At 43.7% G+C, this 20,636-nt stretch overlaps 1 protein-coding gene across 2 annotated transcripts in view; it reads right to left on the bottom strand.

Annotated features, from left to right (window-relative positions):
* Window positions 1-4,465: 4,465 nt before the first annotated feature.
* The window catches only part of NADK (NAD kinase), a 32,744-nt gene continuing 16,573 nt past the window's right edge, over window positions 4,466-20,636 (bottom strand). The window contains exons 1-9 of one of the 2 annotated variants that reach the window (XM_064730736.1): window positions 15,615-15,755; window positions 14,641-14,749; window positions 14,280-14,365; window positions 13,912-14,014; window positions 12,982-13,133; window positions 10,702-10,801; window positions 8,523-8,680; window positions 6,104-6,186; window positions 4,466-5,011 (exon numbers count right to left, since the gene is read on the bottom strand). In XM_064730736.1, the coding sequence (XP_064586806.1) occupies window positions 4,864-5,011; window positions 6,104-6,186; window positions 8,523-8,680; window positions 10,702-10,801; window positions 12,982-13,133; window positions 13,912-14,014; window positions 14,280-14,365; window positions 14,641-14,749; window positions 15,615-15,740 (1,065 nt within the window). In that variant the 5' untranslated portion in view covers window positions 15,741-15,755 and the 3' untranslated portion in view covers window positions 4,466-4,863. Of the gene's footprint in view, window positions 5,012-6,103; window positions 6,187-8,522; window positions 8,681-10,701; window positions 10,802-12,981; window positions 13,134-13,911; window positions 14,015-14,279; window positions 14,366-14,640; window positions 14,750-15,614; window positions 15,756-15,870; window positions 16,001-20,636 lie in introns of those variants that run through there. The other variant, XM_064730735.1, reaches the window with a different exon arrangement.

Raw genomic sequence — 20,636 nt, forward strand, 5'->3', positions numbered from 1 at the left:
TATAAATTATCAGATTATTTGACCAGCTTATCTGACCCTTATCTATTTCTTTCCTCATATTTCTATTATTGGGCCTTTAAAACAGAATTTAATGCAGCCCACCTGGTTGTACACAAGATTTGTTTCAAGCTGCACAGCAAATCCAGCAATTATTTTAACATTTCTGAGGAAAACCTGATATCAAACATTCCAACAAGCCCTGGGTGTATTCCCACAAAGATCCCACTGTCCCCTGAGAAATGTCAAACCCCACACACACAATTCCAAACAACTGATTGGGAATTCACTATTTTCTATTCTCCCCAATCAAAGGGCAAATCGACCAATCCAACTTTACAAAAAGGTTTTATTGAAAGGATTGAAAAATATTTTGTTTCTCAACAATATTTAAAACCAAGTTTTCAATATGTTAACAATATGTAACAGGATTTTTTTAGCTTTTAAAAATTCAGTACACTGCTTTATTCCCTACTACAGTTGGTAACAACTTCTTCCATTTCTACCAGAGGATAACTTATTTTTTTTTCTTTTTAAAAACAAATTAATTTCCCAGCTTCCATTTTGGCCCTTTGTAGATGAAAGGATTTGTAGGTGCCAGTGACTTACAAAGCCTTTTATTAAAAACTCTTAATCAGCAAACCTCTGTTTTTTAGCACAGTTTGACCAAGTCATTGTCAAGAAGCTACATTAGCACAAGGAGGTTTTATTGCCAATAAAGTGAGGTGCATTCCAGCTTTTTCTGCTTCAGCTCCTGGAGCAGTGGAAATGCAGAACTCCAGGGCTGCTGCAGCCTCACCCTGCTCAGTCTGCAGATTAAAAGCCTTGGGAAGGGACTTGGTTCACTCAGATTGTGATGGATTAACAGAGAGAATCAAGGCAGCTTTTGGAGAACCAGGACTGGATCCCTGAGCCAGGGCTGCAGCTCTGCCTGGGCCCAGCACCCAGAAAATGCCTTTTGGCAGCAGAGTCCTGTGCAAGCAGAGCTGCAGCAGCCTCAGAGGCAGCAATGCCTTTGCAGCAGGTGATAAATTGAAAGAAGAAATTTCAAGCCAACCCCTAATGTAGATCTAAAGTAGTTCAGTACACTTTGATTACAGATTTCATTACCTGTGCACTCTGAAAATTAAAAGTCTGGCAATTTAGTCAAGAATAGCTTTACTATTATAAAAAGCATAAATAAAAAGTGCTGAATATAGTTTTATCTTTAAAAAAATACTAGATAAGGCTCATAAATCATTTCACCTCTGCAAAATGATTTTCCACTCCCCAGTGTGCCTAGAACTGCTCATTCTGCACTCATCCACACGCTCCTCTAGACACCACACCCTGCTCCTTCTCTCAATTATTGCATGTTTAAATAAAATAGTTCCAAAGCAAAAAAGCCTGACACTTCTCTAGCTCCAAAAGTAACCAGTTATCAAATAACTGAATACTCACTCAGGAAACCCGTAAGCAGCTTCAAAACAGTGATAAAACAACGACTGCAGATTCAAGTGAAAGAGAAATCCCAAAAGCTCTCTGGATATTCTCCAAGATATCCCAAAATCCATCTGGTTTTGACCAAACCAAACCAATATTCTATGTTACAAAATGTACAAACCAAGTGTTCATTAACACCAACGCTGTTGGTTGTGATTTTAAATCATTACCAAGAGTTTGTTTCTCTTTTCTGGAAAAGTGCTCTCACCTGCATTTCACGAGCTCAGCCTCCCAAAGGGATGAGACATTATTGAATTACTGAAACCACACCAGGTCAGGCAGAGGCTGGGAATGAAACCATTTCCCATTTCCACTTTGGACCACAGACACAACGTAAGACAATCATGAGAAATTTCAGCAGAGATTCTCCCTCAGCCCCAAGGAGCTCCCACCTCAGCAGGAAATTCATTCCTGGCTTGAGCAGCTCCTGGCCCTTCCTTCAGTGAGCGATGCAGCAAGACTTGAAAATGCTGAAGTTTGGATAAAATGATCAAGAGACTGCACCACAGAGAACATAAATGTAAACATTATCCTCGGGTTTGCAGTTTTGCAGTTGAAGTACAGTACAAACCCTTTCCCCCCACCCCAACCAGTTCTTTTGGTGGGGGTTTGGTTTTGTTTTTTGTTCTTTCATAAAAGCACATACAATAAAATATGTACAGAGAGAAGTTAGAAACATTTGAAAGCATCTTAAAAAAAGTAAATGTGAGACTTAGAATAATCTTGAGTGTGCTGAAGGCACCGTTGCTACTCCACTGGGAATGTGTGCTCTCATTTCCCCACCCAGCAATGCAGAATCCCACCCTGGGCTGCTCAGCACCAAGAGCTGGAAGGTATCCATGGAGGTTGAGGGCATTCAGGATCTCAGAACTGGATATTTTCTTCAGGACAACAGTGAATTCAGTAGCAAGTGAAGTCCAGATTCTTCTTGAACACTTGGAGAATTATTATTATTATTATTTTTTAACATGATAGTCTCTAATGCTACCATTTATGCCAGGGAATCAAACAGAAATAATAACAAAAACCAAGACATGGATGATTCCCACCAAGAGGAAGTGCAGAGCTGGGAATTAGCTCAGCCACAAATAATCAATGCTCATCCCTGCTGTTTGTGGCTGACAGCCAAGGGTCAACCACTGCTCAAATGGGCACAAGAGAAAGAAATGTATATATAAAAAATATATACTTTTTATTACTAATTCCATCTATTCATAAAAAACATCCTTTGTGGATGTTTCTTCAGTGTGTCACACTTGCAAGTAAGAAAGTATTTTCTGGGTAAGATAACAAAGAACTATTTTTTTTTAAAAAGAAAACTTCTCAGACAGAGCCTTTCTGTTCCTAGCAGTGTTAAATGGAGTTAGAACCTATCAAATGGAAGATTTTAATGCCACTTTTCCCTGGTGTAGCTACATTCAGCCTACCATGGAACTGGTAAGTCAGAGGTTACAATCAAATCTGCAGATGTGGTTTTGGACAGCAGTCAGGAATAACCCACTGCTCACTGGAAGGAAATTCAGAACCATCAGAGCCTTCCAGTCCCCTCCTGATGCACAGGAAGGAGCAAAACCCTCCCCAGTCCCAACCCCTGAGGGACATCAACCACGGGGCAGCTCCAAAATCCAGCACAGGGGAGGGATTCTGCCAGATTTCAGTGCTCTAAAATCCAACACAGGGGAGGATTCTGCCAGATTTCAGTGCTCTAAAATCCAACAGAGGGGAGGATTCTGCCAGATTTCAGTGCTCTAAAATCCAACAGAGGGGAGGATTCTGCCAGATTTCAGTGCTCTAAAATCCAACAGAAGGGAGGGATTCTGCCAGATTTCAGTGCTCCAAAATCCAAAAGAAGAGAGGGATTCTGCCAGATTTCAGTGCCCCAAAATCCAACAGAAGGGAGGATTCTGCCACATTCCCCTGCCCCAAAATCCAACAGAAGGGAGGATTCTGCCAGATTTCAGTGCCCTAAAATCCAACAGAGGGGAGGATTCTGCCAGATTTCAGTGCTCCAAAATCCAACAGAAGGGAGATTCTGCAGTTCAGTGCCAATCAACAGGGGATGAGATTCGCCACCTGCCTGCCCAAATCACCAGGAGGTCTGCCAGATTTCAGTGCCCAAAATCCAAGAGAGGGAGGGATTCTGCCAAATTTCATGCTCCCAAAATCCAACAGAAGGGAGGGATTCTGCCAGATTTCAGTGCTCTAAAATCCAACAGAGGGGAGGATTCTGCCAGATTTCAGTGCTCCAAAATCCAACAGAAGGGAGGATTCTGCCAGATTTCAGTGCCCCAAAATCCAACAGAGGGGAGGATTCTGCCAGATTTCAGTGCTCCAAAATCCAGCAAGGGGAGGGATTCTGCCACATTCCCCTGCCCAAAATCCAAAAGAAGGAGGGATTCTGCCAGATTTCAGTGCTCCAAAATCCAACAAGGGGAGGTTCTGCACATCCCATGCTCCAAAATCCAGCAATGGGAGGATTCTGCCAATTCCAGTGCCCAAAATCCAACAGAGGGGAGGATTCTGCCAGTTTAGTGCTCCAAAATCCAACAGAGGGAGGATTCTGCCAGATCCAGTGCCCAAAATCCAAAAGGGAGGATTCTGCCAGATTGCCAGTGCCCCAAATCCAGAGAGGAGAATTCTCCAATTTCAGTGTTTTTATCACAGAGGGCAGGTCTGCCACTTCCCCTGCTCAAAATCCACACGGGAGAGATTGCCAGAGTAGTATGCTCAAACTGCAACAGAGGGGAGGTCTGCAGGGAACAGCAGAACGGGAGGACCCCAGCCTGTCCCACCCAGCAGGAGCTGATTCACTGCCAAAATCCAGCCAGGGCAGATCAGCAGATTTCAAGTGCTCTCAAACCTGGACATGGTGTGAAGTCTGGGACTCAGTGCTCCTCACCACACAGGGCAGGATAACCCGGGATTCACATTGGCTAAAATCCAACAAGGGAGATTCTGCCAGATTTCAGTGCTCCAAAATCCAACAGAGGGGAGAGATTCTGCCACATTCCCCTGCCCCAAAATCCAACAGAGGGGAGGATTCTGCCACCCTGCCCTGCTCCAAAATCCAACAGAGGGGAGGGATTCTGCCAGATTTCAGTGCTCCAAAATCCAACAGAGGGGAGGATTCTGCCAGATTTCAGTGCTCTAAAATCCAACAGAGGGGAGGATTCTGCCACATTCCCCTGCCCCAAAATCCAACAGAGGGGAGGATTCTGCCACATCCCAGTGCCCCAAAATCCAACAGAAGGGAGGATTCTGCCACATTCCCCTGCCCCAAAATCCAACAGAGGGGAGGATTCTGCCACATCCCAGTGCCCCAAAATCCAAGAGAAGGGGGGACTCTGCCACCCTGCCCTGCCAGGCCCTGCTGGCTGGGCACCCTCAGAACTCCTCCTCCTCCACGCCGAAGTTGTTCTGCTTCTTGCGCACGTTCCAGTGCAGGCACTGGGCCAGGCTCTCGAACCAGTCGCTGACGGGGTCCCGGAAGCAGATGGAGGGCAGGGGGTAGCAGGAGGTAGTGATGCTGATACTGCAACAGCACAGGGCAGGTCAGCAGGGACAGCAGCAACCTGAGCACCCCCAGCCTGTCCCACCCAGCACGGAGCTGATTCACTGCCAAACAGCAGCTCAGCATCAGAGCCACAGCTGCTCTCAGACCTGGGGACATTGGTGTGACAGTCTGGGAACCCTCCATGGCATCCTGCACCCACACAGGGACAAGGGAAACCCAGGACACCACCTTGGCTTTTAGGTTTCAAGTTTTAAGCAATAAACCCCAACATTCTGGACTCTAACCAAGGGCCAAACCTTGTGTTTGAATCTTTACTGGGCTCCTTTCAGTTTCAAGTTTTAAGTAACAAGGCCAAGGGTTCCAGAGTGTAACCAAGGGCCAAAGCTTGGGTTTGAATCTTTACTGGGCTCCTGAACTCCTTCAGAGATGATCCAAACTCCTTCAGAGATGATCCAAACTCCTTTAGAGATGATCCAAACTCCTTCAGAGACGATCCAAACTCCTTTACAAATTACCCAAGCTCAGAGGGAATAAACCCTGCCCAGGATGGAGGGTCACACCAGCTCTGCATTTTCCTCCATGGCACCTTGTGTGGGCCAAGAGGAAAAGGCATCCTGAGTAACCAATCTGCCAATGTCCCTGCCAGAGCTGCCTTTAAACACCTCCACAGCACATTCTGAACACAAACTGAGGGATTCCACTCCCTTCTGCTCCCTCAAGGCCACAGCAAGTGACCACAACCCCTCCCAGTTAACCCAGTTTAAAGCACATGGAGTATTCCACACCTGTGCTCACAGGCTGCTCCTGTTGCTTTGGATCTTTCAGAATTCCCAAGATTTATCTTGAAGTTAAAATTTAGAGTTTTCTTAAGATATGCCCATGCAATGTTTACAGTGTGAACATTTCACTTGCTGTTATGGGCAGATCTAAAGAACTCAATTTAGAAATGAAACCCTTTCAGTGCAGTCTGTGCTCTGGGAGGTGTCAGGGTTTATGAAAGCTTCTCCCTCGCTGCCAAAACCCCTCCTGGCAGATGCTGGAGAATGAGGGAGCTGCGTGAATCAGGATTTTCTATACTTAGAGAGAATACAATCAGCAGAAAGGTCTGACCTGTCTCCATGGCAGATTTCCTGCCTCTTCCTTCCATCAAAGGAAACCCAGGCCGTGTTCCTGGCATCGGGGGAGAGCATGATCTGCAAAACAGGAATGGTCCAACCTCCAGAGCAGGGAACAAACAAACCCCTCCTCATCCTCCTCTGAGCCCCTGGAGCTCCAACCTGACTGCAACTCCTCAGCTGTCCATGGCAGCACTGCAGTGACACCACTCCAGCTCCAAACCTTCATTTTTTGTTTATAAATATGTTTTTCTATATGCAGTAAATCCATTTTTTATAAGTACAAGGTCATAACCCACACAGACCTTCCAGTTCCACCCTGTCCCTTCCTTCCAGCTCAGTTCCTGTAACTTTAATTCGGTTTTAATTCCTGTAACTTTAATTCAGGAGCTGACTTAGCTTTTCTTTCCAGAAAAATAATGAAGTTAATCCAGAAAAATACATTTTAATACATAACGAATCCAAAGGTATCAAATTTAGGAAGTTTGGTTCCTATTTAAATTACATTCCCATTAAAAGAATTAACTACCACTGGCCAGTAACACCCACTGACATGGAAGTGTGGGCTGAGAGCTGTGCCATGAATAAACATTGAATTTGTGTTGTAAAACAGGAACAAAAAGTGCAGAACACATTTATTTCTCAATGCTAATCCTCCAACAGCCCCAGGACAAAAGGAGAAAGGGATTCTTCCTTGCAAAACACCCCTTAACCAAGTCTATCTTATATTCAGTATTAAATGTCTTTTTTTTCTGCAAGACAATATTTAAAAAACCTAAATACTGAATTTCAGATAGTGCTACCAGTGTATACTGAAGATATATGTGACAATATTTCTGCATGAAAGGAGAATTTTTGATTCCCTTCACTGATCATTTACAGGCACTTCAGCCAAGATTAGGGAACATTTTTCAGAATGCAAATGTAGGAATTCCTATTTTGTAGAATGTTACAGAGCTACAGTCCAGTAGGAAAAGGGTAAAATATTCCACTTGAATTTATTAAAGTGGGCAAATTCTTCAAGTTAAGGGGGCAAATCCTTCAATTTGAGGGGGCAAATCCTTCAGTCTAAGGGGGAAAATCCTTCAATTTGAGGGGGCAAATCCTTCAATTTAAGGGGGCAAATCCTTCAGTCTAAGGGGGCAAATCCTTCAGTCTAAGGGGGCAAATCCTTCAATTTGAGGGGGCAAATCCTTCAATTTGACTTCAATTTGAGGGGGCAAATCCTTCAGTCTAAGGGGGAAAATTCTTCAATTTGAGGGGGCAAATCCTTCAATTTGAGGGGGCAAATCCTTCAATTTAAGGGGGCAAATCCTTCAATTTAAGGGGGCAAATCCTTCAAGTTAAGGGGGCAAATCCTTCAGTCTAAGGGGGCAAATCCTTCAGTCTAAGGGGGAAAATTCTTCAATTTGAGGGAGCAAATCCTTCAATTTCAGGGGGCAAATCCTTCAATTTGAAGGGGCAAATCCTTCAATTTCAGGGGGCAAATCCTTCCATTTCAAGGGACAAATCCTTCAATTTCAGGGGGCAAATCCTCATTTGAGGGTGGCAAATCCTTCATTTGAGGGGCAATCCTTCATTCAGGGGGAAAATCCTTCATATTTCAGGGGCAAATCCTTCATTTAAGGGGGCAAATCCTTCAGTCTAAGGGGGCAAAAACTTCAAGTTTCAGGGGGCAAATCCTTCTCTAAGGGGGCAAATCTTCAGTCTAAGGGGCAAATCCTTCAGTCTAAGGGGCAAATTCTTCAATTTAGGGGCAAATCTTCAATTGAGGGGGCAAATCCTTCAAGTTAAGGGGGCAAATCCTTCAATTTGAGGGGGCAAATCCTTCAATTTGAGGGGGCAAATCCTTCAGTCTAAGGGGGAAAATTCTTCAATTTGAGGGGGCAAATCCTTCAAGTTAAGGGGGCAAATCCTTCAAGTTAAGGGGGAAATTCTTCATCTAAGGGGGCAAATCCTTTAGTCTAAGGGGGCAAATCCTCAATTAGGGGGCAAATCCCTCAAGTTAAGGGGGCAAATCCTTCACTCTAAGGGGCAAATCCTTCAAGTTAAGGGGGCAAATTCTTCAGTCTAAGGGGCAAATCCTTCATCTAAGGGGCAAATCCTTCATCTAAGGGGCAAATCCTTCAATTTGAGGGGCAAATTCTTCAAGTTAAGGGAGCAAATCCTTCAAGTTAAGGGGGCAAATCCTTCACTCTAAGGGGGCAAATCCTTCACTCTAAGGGGGAAAATCCTTCAATTTCAGGGGACAAATTCTTCTAAAGAAAGGCACAATCTTGAGGCAGACTTGGTGTGATCCAGCCCCAGGTGAGAGGAAGCAGAGCCACAGGACCCTTCCCACCCTCCCCTCATTCCTGTGCCCACTCCAGGCATTTCTAACCCACAAAGAGCAATAAAAGGAAGGAGAAGCTCACCTTGAGCTCCACCCCAGCAGGAACCACGATGGGTCTGAAGGACAGGGAGTGGGGGCAGATGGGGGTGATCATGATGGCCGGGACGTTGGGGTGGATCATGGAGGCGCCGGCCGCGGCGGCGTACGCGGTGCTGCCGGTGGGCGTGGACACGATCACCCCTGGGGACAGCAAACAGGGACATCAACAGGGATTGCTCTGGGGGACACCAATGAATCCCACTGCCACCCCTGGGGACAGCAACAGCAGGGACAGCACATAACAACAGGGACTGCTCTGGGGACACCAAGAATCCCATTTTCACCCCTGGGGACAGCAAAACAGGGACATCAGCTTAAAACCATGGATTGCCCTGGGGCAACATGGGACATCAGGAATCAACAGGGATTGCTCTGGGGGACACCAATGAATCCCACTGCCACCCCTGGGGACAGCAAACAGGGACATCAGCTCTAAAAACCAGGGATTGCTCTGGGGGACACCAATGAATCCCACTGCCACCCCTGGGGACAGCAAACAGGGACATCAACAGGGATTGCTCTGGGGGACACCAACACATCCCATTGTCACCCCTGGGGACAGCAAACAGGGACATCAGTATTGAACAGGGATTGCTCTGGGGGACACCAGCACATCCCATTGTCACCCCTGGGGACAGCAACAGGGACATCAGCTCTAAAAACCATGGATTGCTCTGGGGGACACCAATGAATCCCACTGTCACCCCTGGGGACAGCAAACAGGACAGGGACATCAGCATTGAACAGGGATTGCTCTGGGGGACACCAACACATCCCACTCCACCCTGGGGACAGCAAACAGGACAGGACATCAGCTCTAAAACCAGGATTCTCTGGGACACACAAACCACCCTCACCCCTGGGGACAGCAACAGGGACATCAGTATTGAACAGGGATTGCTCTGGGGGACACCAACACATCCCACTGTCACCCCTGGGGACAGCAACAGGACAGGGACATCAGTATTGAACAGGGATTGCTCTGGGGGACACCAACACATCCCCTTCACCCCTGGGGACAATAACAGGGCAGGGACAGCAGCATTAACAACCAGGGACTGCTCTGGGGGACACCAACATATCCCACTGTCACCCCTGGGGACAATAACAGGGCAGGGACATCAGCATTGAACCATGGATTGCTCTGGGGGACACCAACACATGCCCTTCACCCCTGGGGACAGCAAACAGGACAGGGACATCAGCTCTAAAAACCATGGATTACTCTGGGACACACCAGGAAATCCCACCCTCACCCCTGGGGACAGCAACAGGACAGGGACATCAGTATTGAACAGGGATTGCTCTGGGGGACACCAAACCCCACTGCCACCCCTGGGGACAGCAAGAGGCCAGGCCAGCAGCACTGAGCCAAAGTGAAGCTCTCCCCCTGCATTTCCCAGCCCAGCACACACACAGTGAGAAGTTCCCCCCTGGCCCTGCCGCGTGCTTTCAGGAGTTGCACAAACTCAGGTTGCACAATTGTCTAACAGTGACTTTCATTTTTTTCTTTAAGAGCTTTAAAGACAACTCCTGCTGTTCATGAGCTGAGATTGTTTGCTTGCCTTCAGCACTCCCAGGTCTCCAGGCCAATCTTTCTGAGCTATTTCTTACCCTTAGCCTGAAATACAACACCCCAAAACAGAGCTCCCTGCCCTCACATGCCCAGCAACAAAACCTTTCAGCACCTGAGGCCTCACTGCAGGAACACAGCCATTCTTTGCACACTGTGTGCTGTCAGCAGTGACCTGGGGCTGTTACTAGAATGAAAGTCAAGTAAATTCAGTGAATAAAGCACAGCCCAGAAAAGGATCTTTTAAATTATTTTCTTCAAAGCCTGGTGGCATAGTAAGGGGTCAGCCTTCAGACACAGGAAGAGGCCCAAGAGGCATCTTGTTAGGAGAGAGTAAGGCGGCCATGGGACACCTGTCTCAGCACAAAAGCCAAACTGGCTTTTGCTGCCCCAGGAATGGGGACTGAGACTTTGAGCTGCATGAGTTGGCTGGTCCTCCTCCTGCCAGGACAGCAGAATACATGAAGGTGAAGAATGTTGCTCCTCAGAATGGTGAGGGACCTCTTGATCTTCCTTCATGTTAGGATTGGCTTGATGGGTTTGGTTTCACCATCTGTGGGTTTTTTCCTGGGGCTGTTTCTGCACTCACCGTCCCCCTGCACCGTGGTGATCAGGTGCCCATCCAGGAACACATCCACGTTGGACAGGTAGGAGGAAGGGCCACGATCCACCACAACCTCATTGAGGACCTGCATTGGAGTTGGAGGAGAGATGACCCACCTTGTGTTGGTCAGCATCGACTCCCATTTATTCATCAATCAATCACCTTTTATAACAGTGTTAATCAAGTTCATGCATATTGCAAAATCTGAGCTCACAATAGGTCAGAGATTACACACCAACTCCACCTTATGTTTCCAATACCAAGATTTGGGTTCTCAAAATTATTCTTGCTTTCCCAAAACAGCCAAAGATAGAACATCCACTTGTTATGAGAAAGCTGCCCGAGAACTCTGATGTGCAAGGCTCTCAAGGCCTTCATGTTTGTCACTTTTACCTGTAATTAAAAACAACCTGAGAACCTCTGCTGTTCACAGAACCAGGCTGTGAGAACCTGCTCCTCACAGCTGCCTTCTAGGCCATCCCTGAAAAATCTCCAACAGACCTGCACGACACAAACACTGCTCCAGCCTGCTGCTGCTGCCTTGGCAGGGAAATAAACGCCAAAAACTGAACGTGCTCTCCACATCTCCTAAAAATTCACTTATTTAGTACCTGCACATAAAGTCTCTTTACATTTCTGTGCTGTCAAGTGCCAGCTGAAGTTTAAGAATTTAGTTTTGAATATTTAGTTAGATTTAATTCTTAATTTTAAGAATTAAGTTTTGAAGTTTAAGAATTAGTCCCTAGGAGTTGGTCACTAACAACATGCAGGGTTTTTCTTCTCATTTATAAAAGTGTCTGATGTGTCTGACTTCAGAACTACTTTGTTTTCAAAATAAAAGGAAGGTTGGACTCAAGCTTGGAGATATTTCCCAGGCTAAACAATTCTGTAAAATTATTTCTATTTTAAGGATTACTCCCCAAGAGCTGGTCACTAACAACGTGCAGGGTTTTTTTTCTCATTTAAAAAAATGAGAGGAACTGTGAGAATATAAAAATGTCTGGTGTGTCTGATTTAGATCTACTACTTTGTTCTGAAATAGAAGGAAGGTTGGACTCAAGCTTGGAGATATTTCCCAGCCTAGACAATTCTGTGAAATGATCTCTATTTTAAGGATTATTTATAAATAAATTATTTATAAAAAATTTATTATTTTAAGGATTATTCCCCAGGAGCTGGTCACTAAAAACATGCAGGGTTTTTCTTCTCATTTATGTCTGCTGTGTCTGATTTAGAACTACTGCTTTGTTCTCAAACAGAAGGAAGATCTCAAGCTTGGAGATATTTCCCAGCCTAGACAATTGTGTGAAATTATTTCTATTTTAAGGATTACTCCCCAGGAGCTGGTCACTAACAACGTGCAGGGTTTTTCTTTATCTATTTTTAAAATTTGTTCTGATTTAGAAACTTTGTTTCAAAATAGAAGGAAGGTTGGACTCAAGCTTGGAGATATTTCCAGCCTAAACAACTCTGTGAAATGATCTCTATTTTAAGGATTATTTATAAATTAAAATTTATTTATAAAAAATTTATTATTTTAAGGATTATTCCCCAGGAGCTGGTCACTAAAAACATGCAGGGTTTTTCTTTTCATTTATGTCTGCTGTGTCTGATTTAGATCTACTGCTTTGTTCTCAAATAGAAGGAAGGTTGGACTCAAGCTTGGAGATATTTCCCAGCCTAGACAATTGTGTGAAATTATTTCTATTTTAAGGATTATTCCCCAGGAGCTGGTCACTAAAAACATGCAGGGTTTTTCTTCTCATTTATAAAAGTGTCTGATGTGTCTGATTTGAAAACTTTGTTTTCAAAATAGAAGGAAGGTTGGACTCAAGCTTGGAGATATTTCCCAGCCTAGACAATTCTGTGAAATGATCTCTATTTTAAGGATTATTTATAAATAAATTATTTATAAAAAATTTATTATTTTTAAGGGGTTATATATTTTCCCCATGTCGCTGTGAGTCACAAAGTAACAACGTGACATGTGTATTTTATTTTTCATCAATTTATTAAAAGTGTCTGATTTGAAAACTTTGTTTTCAAAATAGAAGGAAGGTTGGACTCAAGCTTGGAGATATTTCCCAGCCTAGACAATTGTGTGAAATTATTTCTAGACAAAGTGTGAGATGAGCACTTGTGATTGCACAAAGGAAATTGAGCAAAGCCCAGCCCCACACTGCTGGGGAGAGCTTTAATGAAACAAATACAAACTCCAAACAATATCTTGTGTTTTTTTTTTTTTTGTTTGTTTTTTCCTCTGACCTGATATTGCATAATTTGTTTGCCCACTTCTTTCTCCAGGGTTGCAGACACGACTCCATTCTCCTCGATCCCGTTCTGCACCGAGCCTTTGTCCCTGTGCTCCTTCACCACCCTCACCTTGAGCCTGCTCCGCAGCACCAGAGCGGCGTTGCCTGCAGGGAAAAACAGGGAAAACGCTCAAAAAAAGGAGATTGAGGCCCAGGAAATCACCCCAGCAGTGACTCACCCACTCCAGCAAACCCCACCCAGCTACTCAACACTCCCACTTTCATCCACAACACAACTGGCTGCGCTTGGCTGAAGCTCAAAATTGATTTTTAGTAGCAACGAGCAAAAATCAAAGCCGAATTTTAAGCCTGTCCCTTCCCACTTTTCTTACTGTGTTAAAAGAAAATGTCAGTTTTATATAGACATGATTAAAATGGGAAAACACTGCTGGGCTCATGTGATCTCCAGTAAGACAAAAGCTAAGCTTAAAGAAAATTAAAGCATTAGGAACATGTGTTAAAAGAGAACATTCTAGTGAGAGTTTTGGACATCTTTGCAGGATCTACTTTGGATGCAACTCAAAAGAATTTATTTCCTCAAATATTTTATTTGCCTGACTTCTCAGTATTTAAACACTGCATTTTATTTCTATATTTAGTTGCAATTTAACAGAAATTCTACATTATCTTACACTTATTTACTAAATAAAGTTATTTCTTTTCAGAGCAGTACAGAGCAGCACTGGATGGGTCAATGCAATGTAAAACTCCTGTTAATTTAAAATACATTTCTGGCAATCTAAGGTACATTTTTGGTAATTTAAGATATATTTTTGGTAATTTAAGGTGCATTTCTCAAGTTTCAAATCTCAAGAGCTGATCTAAAAGAATTTATTAAGAAAAAGTAACAAACAAACACCACACCTCGTCCCCTTAAATTTACCTTCTATAACCTGAGTGACTTGGGACTGAAAATTCTCAAAATTAAATGGAGTAAGAAATCCAAGGGATCCCAGATGAAAAGCCATAACTGGAGGTACACTACCCTATCAATAAAGAAAAGAGTTTTAAAGCTACTCAGTCAAAGCAATCCATACTTCAACTATTTGCCTGTAAATGTTGTGACTATTGATGAAACTTCAACTGTGCTTCATAAAAAACAACACATTTAAATGATTTTCACAAGGTAAAAAATTGGGAATGAGGAACAAAAGACAAATGCTGAACTCAGGAAAAAAGAGAGGAGGAAAAAACACTTTTAAATACTTCCAAAAGAAAAGGTTTATGGGTTTATTTCCCATAAGAACCAACCTGGAAAAGTGAAGAAGCATAAAGCAAGGTCCCATCTCCTCCCAGGCAAATGATAAAGTCTATCTGATTGGAGATATCATCATAGTCTGGGAGAAACATCAAAAGAAAAAGTTTTCAATTAAATTATATCCACAATCTTAATTTCCTCACAAAAATTAGGAAGAAAAGTTACAATTTGCAGCATAGAAACATTCCCTCACAAATATATAAAAAAGCACAATTAAGGTGTAACAACTGCCTGCAAAAGATTTAAGTTTTACAAATTTGACCCAATAAGAAAGAAAATACCAAGACAAGAAAAAAAAATTACACACCAACTGTCCTGTTAAGAAATCATTTCCATAAGAAATCATTTCCATACCTTCCCTAAAGGTGCAAAATTTCTTCTTCACTGGTCCAAAATTCTCATCATTAGCTATAGCAGGGTCTTCCAATACTTTTTTTTCTACATACACTATCATGTTGTTCTCCTGAAGAGAAAGAAAATAAACTTGTGAGGGATCTCCTAAAAACACCCTTTACTCTCTCCATAATTTCCATTAATTGAATTCTATAAATAATATTTACAGTTAATAATATTACATATTTAATTGTATTTAATATTACAATATTTAATTGTAATAATAATATTACAATTAAATATTTATTTAATCTGCTGGCTGTTTTTAATGTGTGATTTGATCCTGATGAGAATTCTGCAGCATGCACAGAACATTTAATAAATGCTTAAATATATCAATGTTTAAATTTAAATAAAAATTTAAATAAATATTTAAATGTAATAAATTAAAGCTTGGGATTTGGAATATAGATTACAGATACAGCAATAATGCTGTGTTTGGTCAAGGATTAAAGGTTTTTAAAGTTATATTCCTGTAATTCAGAATGGCAAACAGAATGGAAATTTTTACTTTAATAATTTTAATTAATTTAATAAATTTAGTCTCATATTGATCTTAAGATCAAATTAAAATTCTTAAAATTCTGCAAATTTTAGTACAATCAATGGCAGTGGGGATGAAGATTTGACTGCACAAACTCTGCACAGAATCAGCAGAAATTTCAATTTTCTCACCTCAGTGAGGTACACACAGAGCTCTTTGAAGGGCTGCAGCAGACTGGCATCACAGATCTTCTTGATTTTAATTAATTTAATTTTATAATGAATAATTTTAAATAATTTAATAAATTTAGTTTTAAGCCTCATACTGATCTTAAATTCTGCACAACAAATTTCAGTAGCCCCAGTGGCAGCGGGGATGAAGATGTGACTGCACAAACTCTGCACAGGATCAGCAGCAGGAGAGACCTGAGGTGTAATCTGAATTTCCTCACCTCGGTGAGGTACACGCAGAGCTCTTTGAAGGGCTGCAGCAGACTGGCATCACGGATCTTCTTGATTTTAATTAATTTAATTTTATAATGAATAATTTTAAATAATTTAATAAATTTAAGCCTCATACTGATCTTAAATTCTGCACAACAAATTTTTCAGTGCAGCCAGTGGCAGCGGGGATGAAGATGTGACTGCACAAACTCTGCACAGGATCAGCAGCAGGAGAGACCTGAGGTGTAATCTGAATTTTCTCACCTCGGTGAGGTACACACAGAGCTCTTTGAAGGGCTGCAGCAGACTGGCATCACGGATCTTCTTGATCACAAGGACACTCTTGGGAGGTTTGTTCCATGTCAACCGCTGGCTGGCTGGGTCCTGGATGTGCCTGGGGGACAAAACAGCCCAACGTCAGCACAGAATCCACTCTGCAGGGTGGGGAACACACAGCAGGCAGGGAAAGGCAGCAATTCCCATTGCAGGGATCTGAATTTATTTATTTATGTATGGGGAACCACAGCCCTGTGAACCAGGCAGGGAAAGGCAATAATTCCCATTGCAGGGATATTTCTGAATGAAATGCAATAATTCCCATTGCAGGGATGTTCCTGAGGGAAATGCAATAATTCCCATTGCAGGGATGTTCCTGAAGGAAATGTAATAATTCCCATTGCAGTGATGTTTGAGGGAAATACAATAATTCCCATGCAGGATCTGAATTTATTTATTCATGTATGGAGAACCACAGCCTGTGAACCAGGCAGGGAAAGACATTAATTCTCATTGCAGTGATGGTTCTGAGGGAAAGGCATTAATTCCCACTGCAGTGATATTTCTGAATGAAATGCAATAATTCCCATTGCAGGGATGTTCCTGAGGGAAAGGCAATAATTCCCATTGCAGGGATCTGAATTTATTTATTAATGTATGGGGAACCACAGCCCTGTGAACCAGGCAGGGAAATACAATAATTCCCATTGCAGGGATGTTCCTCAGGGAAAAGCAATAAATTCCCATTGCAGCGATGGTTTTGAGGGAAAAGCAATAAAATTCCAATTGCAGTGATGGTTCTGAATGAAATGCAATAATTCCAATTGCAGTGATGGCTCTGAGGGAAAGGCAATAATTCCCATTGCAGTGATCTTCCTGAGGGAAAAGTAATAATTCCCATTGCAGGGATATCTCTGAATGAAATGTAATAATTCACATTTCAGGGATGTTCCTGAGGGAAAGACAACAATTCACACTGCACTCATGTTTCTGAGGGAAATGCAATAATTCCCATTGCAGGGATGTTCCTGAGGGAAATGCAATAATTCCCATTGCAGTGATATTTCTGAATGAAATACAATAATTCCCATTGCAGGGATGTTTCTGAATGAAAAGCAGTAATTCCCATTTCAGGGATGTTTCTGTGCTTTACTACACACAGGTGCTAACACAGAATTAATAACTCTGGTCCCTGCTGTCCTGTGAATGAACTTTGCCATCATAAGCACCAGAAAAAGTTCCTGAACTGACCCCACAGCTTCCTCCTGGCTCAGTGCTGACTCAAAGGAGAAATATTCAATTACAGGATCTGAAAAAGTCACAGCTTCATTTTTTTTCCCCATCCAATACTCTAAATGTAAATTTAAAATCCATTTTATTTCAGTGCTCACGTTTGAGATACAAACCCAGCAGAAACTAAAGGTTAATGCAGGGCTCTAATATCAATAAAGCTGACAAGAAACAGGGATTGCAGCGCTGAATAACCCAGAATTAGCACCAATTTCATTCCAACAGCCAGCCTGCCTGGTTCAGCTGTACTCACCAATTCCATGCACTTCTACTGAATGAAAAGTTATTCATAACTTGCTTTAAGATCTTCATGTTTTCTTTCCAGGGCTCAGGCAAATGCAACAGCTCCAAATAAAATAAAAGGCTGAGGCTTTTATCACTTATTAATAACTGCAACCTCAGAGGAATTCATTTTTCCCTTAAAAAATGTTTTTTTCTTCTACTGAAGATTTCAATCAGTTCCAATAAAAAGTTGGGAGGCTTTACAAAAAATCCTGTGGAAAAGTTTTACTCCAGATCCTCGAGGCAAGGTTTCATAAAGAAAATCCCATTTGAAGAAAAATCAACAGGGATTTGATTTCCCTTTCTCTCAAGAGCACAAGCCCCTGATCCTTTTCTTCACTGAGCATTCATTCCATTCATCAGCTCATCAAAAAGCAGATTTGCAAGTTCTAGAGCTGCTGGTTGTATTGAAAGAGACACCAAACCTTTCTTAATTTCAACCTGCACATAAAAACTATGATTTCTGTTAAAAAGAATCTCTCCAGTGAGGAGAGTTTAACAAAATCACCCACAGCAGAGGGAAAAAAACACCAACAAGGTTTTGCTTGTTTTTAAAACCCACAAAACCTCGTGTGCAGCAAATTTCCAATTTGCTTTTTCAAACAAATCCTTGACTGGGGCAGCTCTGCTCCCAGCCCAAGGTTTCCCTGGCAGGATCCTGGGCTGGTTTTATGTCCCAGGGCTGGGCCAGCCCCTGGGAGGAGCAAATTCCTTCAGAGGGGGGCATATGTGGCTCGAAGTTTAGAGTCCGGCTGCTGAGGGCGAGAGGCCGGCGCCCCTCTGCAATTCCCGGCCAGCGCCCCTCAGCGTCTGAGGGCCTCGGGCTGTGCTGGCTGCACCTGGCTCACACCGCTGGTATAGGGGAGGAACGGAGCTGACCATTTCCCGGGGGTTAAACATCGGTTTATTGAAGGTGTTGCGGGATCCAAACGCGGGGAAACCAACCGGGAAAAAGTTTTTCCAATAGGGGGTGAAACAGGATTATAAAGGAGGGGTGCAGAGGGGGGCATATGTGGCTCGAAGTTTAGAGTCCGGCTCGCTGAGGGCGAAAGGCCGACGCCCCTCTGCAATTCCTGGCCAGCGCCCTTCGGCGTCTGAGGGCCTCGGGCTGTGCCTCACACCGCTGGTATTGGGGAGGAACGGAGCTGACCATTTCCCGGGGGTTAAACATCGGTTTATGGAAGGTGTTGCGGGATCCAAATGCGGGGAAACCAACCGGGAAAAAGTTTTTTCATAGGGGTGAAAACAGGATTATAAAGGAGCGGGGTGGGTACAGGCAGAGCCAATCGGGAAAGGTGAGGGGATGAACTTCACAGAACTGACACTCCATGGAGACCAATAATCAAAAGGTACGGGAGGGGCCCCAGGACCCCAGCCAACCAACACCTCCAGGGGAACGAAAGTTCTGGAAAACCAGGAGGAGTGGGGGGGTGATTGACTGAGCCCAGGGAGGAGAAAAGTTTTACTAAAAAGGGAAAAAGGGGCAGGAGAAATTATATAACTTGGGTGACAGACACAGGGGTAACCATGGTAACCTAACGGCCATCAGGGCTGTGGCGGGAAAAACTGGGGGAACGAAACCATTTTACACATAATAGGGGAGAACAATACATAAATTGGGGGAATAACACAAGAAACTTAACAACACACTACCACAAATTCCCACTCAGGGGGGGAACACGAGCTGGGCTGGCCTGCAGGCCCAGGGCTCCTCAGCACAGGGAGAACCAGGAAGCTCTGAGCTGCCAAAGGGAGGGAGCCGGGCTGGATTTCCCAGGAAAGGCTTGGATATCACCAGGAAGGTCACAGTCTAGTGAGGCAGAGATTTGGGCAAATAAATATTGACAGCAATGACTTACTGTTAACTGGAAGAGCAATTAAAGAAAACTTTTTTTTTTTTTTAAGGGGTAAAAAATAGAATGGTTTGGGTTGGAAGGGGCTTAAAGCCCATCCAGTCCCAGCTTCACCATCTCAGGTGGCTCCAAGCCATGTCCAACCTGGTTTTGGACACCTCTGTGCCAGGGCCACCCAAAACCAGGGAGCACCACCTGAAATTCCTCACCTGGCCAAGGCAGGACCCCATTTATTAAGTATAGAAAGCAACACTTGAACTTTGTCAATCTACAAAATGAAAATGGTTATTTGCCCCACCAGGCAGAAACCAGCCCTTATTCCCACATTTATCAACAGTCTAAAAGCAAACTTGCTTGAACTGAAAGTACCAAAGACCAAACAGAAAAATTGAAAGCACAAATTTAAACATGATCACCAAGGGAGGGAGAAGGCTGCCCTCAGATTTCACAGCACACAGAACAGCTCCTCTCCCTCCCCTGGTGGTGCAATAAAGAATTTTTATTGAGCTGGAAATATGGGAGTTGCCCTTTTAAACACTAAACTATGGATTTGCAGGTCATGCCAACTTGGCAAAACTGACCCCAGGATGGCAACCAAGCAACATGAAAACCTCTAAAAACAGGTAAAATACAAACATAAAATACAAACACAGTGCTGAGGGAGCTGGGGGTGCTCAGCCTGGAGAAAAGGAGACTCAGGGGTGACCTTGTCACTCTGCACAGCTCCTGAAAGGTGCCTGTGCTCAGCTGGGGTTGGGCTCTGTCTGCAGGAAATGACAGAACCAAAGGGCACAGCCTTGAGCTGCACCAAGGGAAATGCAGGTTGGATATTGGGAAGGAGTTTTTCACAGAAATGTAATAAAGTTTTCTAGAGAAAGGTGATAAAGTTCAGGGATGGCTGCCCAGGGAGGTGCTGCAGTCCCCATCCCTGGGTGTGTGTGACAAAGCCTGGATGTGGCACTGGGGGCCAGGGCTGAGCTGAGGGGTTGGGTCAATGATCTTTAACGTCTCTTTCAACCTGGTGATTTTGGGGGAATTCTGTGAATTTGTGGGAATTTTGGGAATTCCAGGAACTGTGGAGGTGCTGCAGTCCCCATCCCTGGGTGTGTGTGACAAAGCCTGGATGTGGCACTGGGTGCCAGGGCTGAGTTGAGGTGCTGGGGCTGGGTTGGACTCAATGGTCTTTAAGGTCTCTTCCAACCTGGGGATTCTGAGAATTTGGGGGAATTCTGTGAATTTGGGAGAATTTTGGGAATTCCCAGAAACTGGGGAAGTGGTAGAGTCACCATCCCTGGATGTGGCACTGGGTGCCAGGGCTGAGTTGAGGGG

Source organism: Zonotrichia leucophrys, chromosome 21 (assembly GCF_028769735.1).
Source record: "Zonotrichia leucophrys gambelii isolate GWCS_2022_RI chromosome 21, RI_Zleu_2.0, whole genome shotgun sequence".
Taxonomy (NCBI): domain Eukaryota; kingdom Metazoa; phylum Chordata; class Aves; order Passeriformes; family Passerellidae; genus Zonotrichia; species Zonotrichia leucophrys.